The sequence below is a fragment of the Micropterus salmoides genome, unplaced genomic scaffold (assembly GCF_014851395.1).
Source record: "Micropterus salmoides isolate LMB-PRFRI ecotype aquatic unplaced genomic scaffold, ASM1485139v1 Ms_hic_scaffold_3066, whole genome shotgun sequence".
In the NCBI taxonomy this organism is placed as follows: domain Eukaryota; kingdom Metazoa; phylum Chordata; class Actinopteri; order Centrarchiformes; family Centrarchidae; genus Micropterus; species Micropterus salmoides.
The window spans coordinates 1-11,913 of record NW_024042336.1 but is presented as its reverse complement, the minus strand read 5'-3'; the positions used below and the strand labels follow the sequence as shown (position 1 = coordinate 11,913).

General features: G+C 40.0%; 1 protein-coding gene and 1 pseudogene across 1 annotated transcript; one reads left to right on the top strand and one right to left on the bottom strand.

The window, feature by feature from the left end:
* Positions 1–284: 284 nt before the first annotated feature.
* On the top strand, positions 285–9,341 carry LOC119883982 (protein QNR-71-like). The gene is made up of 12 exons (XM_038694477.1): positions 285–342; positions 2,368–2,463; positions 2,708–2,854; positions 3,239–3,367; positions 3,719–3,880; positions 4,007–4,339; positions 5,481–5,714; positions 6,987–7,124; positions 7,215–7,317; positions 7,412–7,617; positions 7,727–7,817; positions 9,013–9,341. Exons 1-12 carry the CDS (start codon positions 285–287, stop codon positions 9,317–9,319), a joined length of 2,004 nt encoding a protein of 667 aa, XP_038550405.1. The 3' UTR covers positions 9,320–9,341.
* Positions 9,342–9,964: 623 nt separating this feature from the next.
* On the bottom strand, positions 9,965–11,663 carry LOC119883981 (annotated as a pseudogene).
* Positions 11,664–11,913: the final 250 nt, after the last annotated feature.

Genomic DNA, 11,913 nt, shown 5'->3' with positions numbered 1-11,913 from the left:
TGGAATTGTTGCATTTCTTATGTGATTATGCGGCACTGGCTCTACTTTATGTACGACTGTAATCCCAGAGTCGTGCTTTTACTGTAAATACAAAAATCACAATCAGTCCAGGAGACCCTAAAATTTAATTGGAGGAGGAGCTGTCTGCAGGTCTGCGTGAGGAAGGAGGCGTTTCTTCTACTAATACTCTACGTGAGGTCAAACCTCAGAGAGTTTATAAAGCCTGTTTTCTGTTGCCTGGTGCTCACAAAAGGGATATTTCGTGAAGAGGAGGTGCACTGACAATGCAGACGTCTGTTGTTCTGTTGCTGTTGCTGGCAGCCGCTTCACACACGGTGGCAAGTGAGTACAGAAAATTCAATTATTATTATTTTCAGGTAGAATATCTGGCAGTCTTACAAACTCAAAGCTGGACAACGTCAATAATCACAATTACCAGCCGTTCTATAAGTGGTGGAGGTAGAGTTATGTTCCTTTACTTAAGTAAAAGCAGCAATACAGCAATATTAAAATACTCTATTACAAGTAAAAGTGCTGCATTCAAAATGTCACCTATGAATGTATTATTACAGAAATTAAGTTAGTGTATCAAAAGTAAAAGTAATCATAATTCAGGAAAATTACTGTAAAATTATTGCATTATTATTACTGATACTGGTCAAGATGGAGATAATTTTAACCTCTTTTTGCTATTTGATAGTTTATTATATCATCATTATGCATCATATTTTATTAGATGATCATATGTTTTGTTTGTAAAATATTCAGCTATAGTGGAGTAAAAGTACATTAATTCCCTTCCCCTTTTTGTGAAGTATATATATATATATATGTATATATACGTATAAATTAAATGGAAATACTTGTGGAAAGTTCCTCAAATCTTTACTTAAGTACACTGTAAATGTACTGTACAAAAACAGACGACAAACATACGTGACTTAATATTACAGAGTTTTGAACATGATTCGTAATGATGGTGTTACACTGTGTAGATTTAATAATTCTAAAACCTTCATAAATTTGTTTATTTTAAGACAATTTTCACTAAATTGGCAGACAGTTTAGTGTTTTATCTATTGCTCTGTTAGTTTGTTTTCAGTAAGGTAACCTTTACATTTCATTAAAGCACTTATAAGTCAAAAAACTCCTCAAATCAACTTTAATCTCATTGGCATACAACATACTTTTTAGTTCCTTACATGGAAGTAAATCCAGTCTAAGTACTGAATATGTTTTGATCCATAAGATCGGAGTCTAGTTCAACATCCAGTTTCACGTTTTTTCCCACAACCTCTTTACTCAACCATGCATGAATGTAAATGACACAGAATGTGACCATCAAAGCACAAACTATTGATCTTAATCCTTTCCTAAGTTAAAGGATAAGTTCACATGTTTTGGATCTCTTCCTAGAGTGACGTGATGGGGACAAATCCAGTCTCCTTAATGTGTGAAATGTAGTCTTAAATTCAGCTTAAGTTAATGTGAGGATTTTAACGTAAACATGGGCATGTGAGTATTGTTTTTAGACAGACTTGAAAAAATATGAACCTATCCTTTAACATTCTGGCGAATATGAACAGATAATAACATCATCTAAAGGAAAGAGAAACATGCACAGTGAGTCTTTTTGTCAGCTGTTCATTCAAAATATTTACAGGGATTACATTCAGTTTCATTTTACAATCCTCTTTTCATTTGGCATCAAGTTCAGCCAGAAGGGAAATATCTTACAGTTAAACCACAAAAGGTGTGAATAAAAGGTCAAATAACACAAGCTGAATTCATAATTACATTTAAAAGTCTGATTTACCTGCTGCGTTGTCTGCTGTTATGTTTAATCCAAATTCAGCCCTGTTATGTTGTAAATGTGTGATGAAATAGAGCACACGCGCTTGCACACACTCAGCTGATAATCACATGAGAAGGATTGGAGGGATGAGAGAGTTATACTGGCAATTAAACACCCTCATTTGGCTTTGGTGGGCACCTTCAGTCACATTTATCTAGTTATGATATAAACATATATATGCATACATATATAAATTATATGAATGTATTAATTCCAAAAATGTAGTTTGGGCAACAGTAAATGTGATTAATTAAAAAAGTCTCTCGAAATGAACCATGTAGTTTGGTACTAATTAAAAAATTTGCTGTAGACATTTTTGTATGTCCAGCTGATCCGCTGTGACTTAAAGACTTTCAAAATGTTGAATTAATTAATTAAAATGAATTAATTTCAAGTGTACCAATTGAACACTGTCTAAACAGTACCAAATTACTGTTATTTCCTGGAAAGTTAAAATGCACAGATGTTAACATTCTGTTTTCAGTATGATATATTTATTTTTGACTATTCAGAGGCCAAAAACCGTTTCACTCGCTATCCATCATGGAACAATAAGATGTACCCAATATGGAAGGATGGAGACCCACGATACAAAGACTCCTGGAAAGGTACATGTTTAGAAATAATGTTGGTGTAATAATACATTGTGATTCTCAAATGCTTACTTTCCATACTTTATTCCTTAATAAATATTTTGTTAGATAGTAGAGAGCTCACAGGAAATGAGGTGGTATTGGTGATGGGCTGTTTTGATTATATGGTCTTGTTAAACCACCTTAGCGTCTTTGGAGGACCCACAGAGATGCATATTTTGTGTCCACTGCTCAGTGTTTTCTTGTCTTTTTCATCCAGGTGGAAGAGTGACTTTCAATGTAGGGAATGATTCACCAACTCTGACCGGAGCCAAAGTTACCTTTACAATTGATTTGGAGTTCCCACACAACCAAAAGGTGCAGCCTAATGGAGAAGTTGTTTGGGCTGAAGACTGCATACTCAATGGTAAAGCAATGTGCACACACACCTACACAAACACCCACAAAAACACAAACACTGTGGTGAAAAGCTGTGCACACACCCTGCACAATAGACACTTTAATGTATCTTTAGCCACGATGGCTGAAATGTCCTTTGTTCACCACTTTAGTCCTCACTGAGATATCTCAGCAAATATTGGATGGATTGGCAGAAAATAAGGTTCAGATATTCATGTTCCCAAAAGGATAAAACATAAGGAGTTTGATGATCTCTTGACTTTTCCTCTAGTGCCACCATCAGGTCTGTGTCTTAGACTCAAACAGCCGCTAGTATGGCTATAGACTCTCAGTCTTGTTTAAATTTCTTTGTCAGTGTCTAACTGTCACAACACTCTCGCCCCTGCTACAGGAACAAAATACCGTGAGTCTGAGCCAGTATACCCAACTCAGAACACAGACTGGGAAGCTGTTTTTCCTGATGGGACACCAGTTCAGAAGGACAAGAAGCCGGGCTATGTGTTTGTCTGGAAGACCTGGGGTGAGTGGAGCTTTTGTTTCTTACTAAATACCTCATATAATCTCCTTTCAAAGATCACAGAGTTTCCTATGGCACGTGCCATGACCTGAAATTTGACACGGATAGATGTATGAGCCTTATCATATGATCAGATTATGTCACTTCTTTTGCGCTACACTGATTTTGGTATTCAGAATTTGCATGTTTAGAGGCACAAGGCTTCAATGATATTGTATCCCAAAGGGATCATTTTAAGAAGTGAAGAACTTATGTAAGAACTTGAGTGTTTTAAATAATTTATAGTTATTCATAGTGAAGAGGCAGCAAAGCGTATCTCATGTACTCACCAGGCTTTGGATGCTCATTTGGCAGGTCAGTACTGGCAGGTGGCAGACGACTCCTCCTCCTCCCTGACCATCAGTACAGATGACATCCCACTGGGTTCCTACACCATGGACATTGTTATCTACCACTACCGTAGCAAGGAGAAGTTCATTCCTCTAGGATATGCCTCTACTCAGTTCTCCATCACTGGTGCGTTAGGGACTGTATAAAAAGTGTTTCACATAAATATTTTCTTGGACCATTTCCCAGACTTAGATAAAATGTCTCAATGTCTCAATACGTTTTGTTGACTTGACCATTTGGTGTTCTACTTAGATCAAATCCCCTTTGCCGTCTCCCTGGACCAAGTGAATGACATCATGGCTGGGGACATGCGCTTCGTCCAGAACAGGGCAATCGCCTTCTCCATCACCCTCCATGACCCCAGCGAATACCTCAGCAATGCAGACATCACCTTCAACTGGGACTTTGGGGATGAAAGTGGAGCCCTCATATCCAGAGAGTTGACTGTCACTCACACTTACGTCAACTCTGGCTCATTCAAGCCTCAGGTGGTGATCCAGGCGGTCATCCCAGATAAGGCCTGTGACCCACCATCTGATACCCCAACCAAGGCCCCTGGGCCACCTGCTGATCAGGGCACCACAGGTAAGCAACAGATGCTGCAGCACTTAACCTTCTGTAAAACCACAACTTTAACACACTAAATAGTGAATATGGCAAACAATTTACCTGCATTGCCATTGTCACAGTGTAAACAGGGGCAAACAGTGGAAACAGGGGCAAACAGAGGCCAGCTGGCCTGCTCTGTGAAAAGACAACAAAAAATCATACCAACACATATAAAATGATACACTATATCTTTATATATATATCTGTTTATTCGGTCCAAACCCAAAGTATAAAAATGATGTTGCTGTGACTTCCTGAAGTTATCGTCACCACAAGGCCACATACCACCACAACATATTTTTTATCATTTATCATTTTTACACTAGGGTTTTCATACAGATTAAACTAATTAGATATAACATGTTAATTAGTGAGCTTTAGTAGGTAGTCACATATGTTACCCTTGGATAGAGCCACCCCTGTTTTTATGCTAAGCTAAGCTAACTGGCTGCTGGCTGCAGCTTCATATTGAACAGACAGATATGAGAGTGGTAATGATCTTCTCATCTAACTTTTGGCAAAGAAAGCAAATAAGCTTATTTCCTAAAAACTATTCCTTAAAGGTCCAGTGTGTAATATTTAAGAGGATCTATTGGCAGAACTTCAATATAATATACATCACCATGTTTTCAGTGGTGTATGAAGATCTTACATAATGGACCGTTTTTTATTACCTTAGAAAGAGCCATTTCTATCTACATACACCACGGGTCCCCTTACATGGAAGTCACCATGTTTGTACAGTAGCCCCAACAGACAAACTGCTCTACAGAGTAGAATGCATACAAAGAAGAAGGAAGAAGAAGTAGTAGTAGTACTTGTCTGGTTTATTAGAATCAGAAGAGTAGTATTTTACACATATTATTTAGCACAAGAGCCGACAGAGCGTGTCAGCCACCACAGCTTCTGCTATGCACTTGGAAATGAAGGGGGTGAGCGGTGACTGAGCCATCGGTTGCAATTTGCAACCCTCACCACTTGATGCCACTAAAACGTACACACTGAACCTTTAGAAGCTAAAAAATATATTAACATTTGCTATATTCTGTCCCCGTATATTTTACCTCAGCTCCACATACAAGCACAGACCTAACTCAACAATCTTCTCTGTGTGTAGTGAAAGCTGCTGCATTGGCGTCTGCTTTCCCCTTACTGGTTTCCACCAAGGCAACTGCTGCTTTGAATGTCAACATGGTTCCTTCGGACACAGAGGAGGACAACACTGAGGACGAGGCCTCCACTGCCTCTACCAATCAGCCGGCCCAGGAAGCAACCACAGTGGCCAAGACTCCCTCCCTCAACAACAATGACCTGCCAGCTGACAGTGAGGCACGGACCAGACTTGTGGCAGGTAAGATATGTAGAATAGTTGCTTGTACATAATTTGAGTATGATTTTACCAGAAGATCACTTGTTCAGTCCCCATCAGAGGTACAGTAATATGTGCAACAGCAACATGTCCTGCTGAAGTGCAAAATACTGAGTTTATACCAGCTGACCATCTGCCAGATGAACCAGATCGAATGCAAATGTGATGTAAATCTAATAAGAAGCTCTGCCTTTGTGTGAAACAAGCAGAACAAGTTGATTTTAAAATGAATTGCTCTTTTGTGCTTCATCGTTTGAATTCTGATTTACATGCTGACTGAGAGCTGCTGGCTCAAATTTGCTTACTTCATTTGATTTATCTATGAATCTACCAAGCAAACCCACACATGTTAAAGTAATAAAACCCATAGCTACTTAAATATGATATTTGGTGTAAGGCTTTACCGCAGAATAAAAAGGAGCTTCTGGCGACATTATTTACAGGAGACATTATGCACGACAATACTTAAGTAAACATACTAATACCACACTATGAAAATACTCCACTACAAGTTAAAGTCCTATATTTAAAACATACTTAGTATGTATGTATAGGTTGTTTGAAAGGTAAAAGTACTCATTGTGCAGTAAAATGCTCCCTGTCAATGTTTTACTTTTTTTTGTACTGAATATGATATTTCTGGATTAATATTACTACTGCTATTAAGGTTGAGCTAATTTAACTACTTTATTTATTGTTGCGTAGTTGAATCTACAGCAGTGCATCATATTCTAAAAGATCATCATATGTTTGTAGCATCTCTGTCCTGTGAAAACCACTTACTTCTTAAAAGTAAACTTTTCATGAGCTTTTTGTGACGACACATAACACACACTTGGTTTTCACTGGACAGGAAAGGGGATGGAAAATTGTAATCAGAAAAGTACCTAAAGCTGTCAGATAAATGTAGTGTAGTAAAAGGTACAATATTTGCCTCTGAAATGTAGCGGAGTGGAAGTATACAGTTGCATAAAATGGAAATACTAAGTAAAATCCAAGTACCTTAAGTTTTTGCAAAAGCATAGTACCTGAGTATATGTAATACACACTACTACCAACATCGGTTAAAGGAGGTGCATTCAGTAAACACAGGAAAACGTATTTTTGCACCACTTACATTCTATACACTAAATTAAGCTATCACACCATTGTAATAATCCTAACAGGCATAATTAATTAATAATTATTAACAATATTACACTGTGTCAATAATGATCAGTGAATTAACTCTCTGCTGCTGTTTATTCTCTCCAGGTGCAAAGAAAACAGTGACACTGACAGGCCAAGCTACAGTGGTTGTAGTTGCTAAGAGGGCTGCTGAAGATAAACCCTCAGATGACGACTGTGTGATATATCGTTATGGCTCCTTCTGCACTGGCATTGAAGTGTTTGGTGAGTTACCTTTCATTAGTGCGACGTTCATCAAGATGTAAAATGAAAACCTTTTTTTTTATTGTCTGTCTCTCTTGTCTTTGTTTCCAGAGGGCATTGAAAAAGTAGAGATAGTACAAATGGAAAATGCTGTGATGGCAACACCTGAAATAAACAAAAATGTTTTGGATATAACTGTTACCTGCCAGGGAAGGTGAATGCTTCTTCACTTTTATCCAATAATCCAGTCCAATCCAAATAATGTTGTTTCATTTAAAAGCATGTTATTGTTTTTTTCTTGTCTCCAGCCTTCCAAAAGAGGTGTGCAGTGTGATTCTGGATGCAGAGTGCTTGAAGCCGATTCACACGATGTGCAACATGGTGGAGCCCTCCAAAGAGTGCCAGCTGGTGTTGCGTCACTTCTTCAATGACTCTGGGGTCTACTGCATCAATGTGTCCATGGCCAACGACGTCAGTTTAGCTGCCACCAGTACCAAAGTTAATGTCGACATCGGTATGCAACATAAACACTGTACAACAGTCCACAAAGGAGATTGTTTGATTCAACAATACAATACAGTTCTGCTTTATCCTACTTACTGACTCTGCGATCCTTGTTTCAGGTTCAGGTCTGTCTTCTCCTGGCACAATTGCCATGGTGTTGGGTGTCCTGGTACTCGTTGTAGCAGCAGGAATAGTGGCATATTCATACAAGTAAGAAATTACTTTCCTTGTGGATGTCAATTTTGTATTCCTAATAATTTTTACATAATCTCATTTACTTTCTTTAAGGGATATGTTTGGTGATATCCTACATTTGGTATACTATAAACAAGTCCAATGAGAAAACCCAATCCAACGATGAATTAATAATAAGTAGTTCATGTGCAGCCAATGCCCAATATAGCTACATAAATCCATTGTTGTCCAAAAACTATTAAAAACACAGGCATTTTAGTTTATTTTGAGTCCCACACACACTGTCCTGCTGCTGAAACATTTGCTAAAAAGTACAATGCCCAACTGTTTGAGGCTACAATCAATCTTTTATAATAACAATGAATCAAATTACCTTGTGTTAAGTGATCGCTCATATTTAGGAACCCACAGAAAGTTATCACCCAACTCTGCAGAGATTTTCAGCACATTTCAGATACATTGTTTTTTGATTCTACTTTGGTATTTTGGTTTTAGGTTGTAGCAGACAGCTGCTTTCAGAGGAAAAGCTCTAAAAACCCACTGTACGCTACCTGCTCAGTACTAAATGACACACTAAGGCTACGTTCACTCTGCAGGCCTTAATGCTCAATTCTGATGTATTGCCTATTTTTGACTATTTTTTTAACGTGGCCCATATCAGACGCCAGAGTAAACTGGCCACTTGGGCTGTTCACAGTGAAAAAGTCTGATCTGAGTCACATATGAGCAAAATTATCAGATTTGGGTCACTTTGGCCTGCAGTCTGAACGCACTAGCTGGTGAACACTGTGGAGCATTTAGCAGCTAAAGAGCCACATATTTCCTTCAGGAGTTGGTAGAGATCAAACACAGAGCTAAAAGGAGAGTGAATCACGACTCCAAATGAATGATAACGCGCTCTGTGTCTGCTTGATGTCATAAGAAGCAACTGTTTACTAACAAGTTCACTGTATTCACTTAAAATGTAAATAATATGTCAGTTTCGTCAAGTAGCTAAAAAAAACAATTCAGGTTTAAAAATTAAAGTATGTATATTTTTAAGATTTACATCTTCTGTGAGAATGAATGGTCTGGTCTGTGAGCCACAGATAAATTAGGGAAGTATTGTAACACATAGTTGGTTTTGATATTTTCACTGGATTTTGTTGAAAATAGCATGGATTGCACATGTAATTTAAACGGCCTGTCTGGACTGTGCTTTACTCACCAGGCGCTTTAAATCCTACCATCCTCTGAAGGAAGACATGGTTGTGTCTGCAGGCCCGCATCCCAGCCGGCCTCATACCTGCTCTGGAGCCTCAATGTTTTGGAGTCTTCTGAACAGAAGGGAACTGTGGACAACTGTCCTTGCTGCAGGACAGGCCGGTGTGAACCATCACCAGCCTTGCACAACCAAATACAAAACCAAGCAACTTCTGATTTGTTATAGGCACCTGGGATGTCTTTTTATACTTTTTTTAAAAACATATTTTCTAAATGACAAATTCACGAGTGTGTATTATTTAGGTTTTCCATAAAGATTTTCCTCAAATTTTACCTTAGACAGTCATGTTTTGTTCATATTTGAAGCAAGTTTGGTTGTAAAGTGCGTGTTTTAATTTGGACAAAACTGAATTTGAAAGTTTTCCAATAAACTGTCTTCAAAACAGTTGTGAAATCTTATTTTACTGTGTTTCATGACACTTTTGGTAGTTATTGATAAAGCTGCTACATTAATGATGTTGATAAGATTGACTCACTGACCGAAGACCATCCCCCAAATATTCTTGATGCTGGACTAAAATTAGTAACCAAACAGATTTCCACTCATCACTCGGAGTAGAAATACAAAATGCTCTGTTGATCGCAGGCTTATGGGAGTCACACACTAACACACAATTCTTACAGGTCATGTTATGGTTTCTGAGCCATGCATGGAAAGCTAATATTATAGAGCTTCAGAATAAGAGTTAAGACATTACCGTACATTTTTATGAAACTTATACCCTGCATAAATCAGGCGCTAACTTTACCAAGTATGATTTCCCCCTCTGTATAAATATGCTGCGTAACTTAATGAGGAAATGTTTAAGTGCTTGGTGTTATAAGTTATAAGTTTACAACTTTATTACATGGGATAGCTCAATACACATTTTAGGTAGAATTAATAACAGACAAACAAATTCATGTCACAGGAGTTTTATTGTGAACAGCCAAACTGGTAATTGATACGACAAACATTTCCGTTTGTAATGCATTCAAGAACACATTGCAATCAATTGTTTCCTATTTAACTGGTGCCTTTATGTCCTTTTTAATACTCCTCTCCCTCCTCCTCTCCCTCACCCTCAATGGAGTCGACTCCAACCTCCTCATAATCCTTCTCCAGAGCTGCCATGTCCTCTCTGGCCTCAGAGAACTCTCCCTCCTCCATACCCTCACCCACATACCAGTGAACAAAGGCACGCTTAGCGTACATCAGATCAAACTTGTGGTCAAGTCGAGCCCAGGCCTCTGCAATAGCAGTGGTGTTGCTCAGCATGCACACAGCCCTCTGGACCTTGGCCAGGTCTCCACCAGGAACTACAGTGGGCGGCTGGTAGTTGATGCCAACCTTGAAACCAGTGGGGCACCAGTCCACAAACTGGATGGTGCGCTTGGTCTTGATGGTGGCAATGGCAGCATTCACATCTTTGGGCACCACATCACCACGGAACAGCAGGCAGCAAGCCATGTACTTGCCGTGGCGAGGGTCACATTTTACCATCTGATTGGCTGGCTCGAAGCAGGCGTTGGTGATCTCAGCCACTGAGAGCTGCTCATGGTAAGCCTTCTCAGCAGAGATAACAGGGGCATAGGTGGCCAGAGGGAAGTGGATACGGGGATATGGCACCAAGTTGGTCTGGAACTCGGTCAGATCAACATTGAGAGCACCATCGAAACGAAGGGAAGCAGTGATGGAGGACACGATCTGACTGATCAACCTGTTCAGGTTGGTGTAAGTAGGACGCTCGATATCGAGGTTCCTACGGCAGATATCGTAGATGGCCTCGTTATCTACCATGAAGGCACAGTCAGAGTGCTCCAGGGTGGTGTGGGTGGTCAGGATGGAGTTGTAGGGCTCCACCACAGCGGTGGACACCTGGGGAGCTGGGTAGATGGAGAACTCCAGCTTGGACTTTTTGCCGTAGTCGACAGACAGACGCTCCATCAGCAGGGAGGTGAAGCCAGAGCCGGTGCCACCTCCGAAGCTGTGGAAGACCAGGAAGCCCTGAAGGCCAGTGCACTGGTCAGCCTGGGGACAGAAAAGGAGAGACAGTAGTCACATACGAGATGCTGATATGTCGTTTAATTTGAAATTAGGAATCAAATTTAGGAAGAGATCTCTCTGATATCAAGTCACCCACCAGTTTACGGATCCTGTCCAGCACCAGATCAATGATCTCTTTGCCGATGGTAGTGTCCACGGGCGTAGTTGTTGGCAGCATCCTCCTTGCCAGTGATCAGCTGCTCAGGGTGGAACAGCTGGCGGTAGGTACCAGTGCGCACCTCATCTGAACATACAGATTCAATCAGCAATCACTTGAGGGTCTGACCTGATGAAATCAAGAAGCAGCTTTGGCATCTATATTTAATGACAGTTTACCGATGACAGTGGGCTCCAGGTCTACAAAGACAGCTCTGGGGACGTGCTTTCCAGCTCCAGTCTCACTGAAGAAGGTGTTGAAGGAATCATCTCCTCCTCCGAGAGTCTTGTCACTGGGCATCTGTCCGTCCGGCTGGATCCCATGTTCAAGGCAGTAAAGCTCCCAGCAGGCATTGCCAATCTGGACACCAGCCTGACCAACGTGGATGGAGATACACTCACGCTGTGGAAAGGAAAAAAACAAAAATAAAAACAGAGAGGTTATGTACTTGTGTTCATTTAATTTTAATTTCACATTATTTTACATTCTGACACTTCTGGCTTTTACATGAAATCAGTTGGAAACATTCAGTTGCTCCCCCTATCTGAGATTAACAGGCAGTGCAGCAGGAGGCACCTCCCTGCACCACAATCTGCAGGGGACAGAAATGCCTGACAGCAGCCCCGCAGAGGCAGGACGCTGCTCTTGTCTTTCCTCCAGTCTTT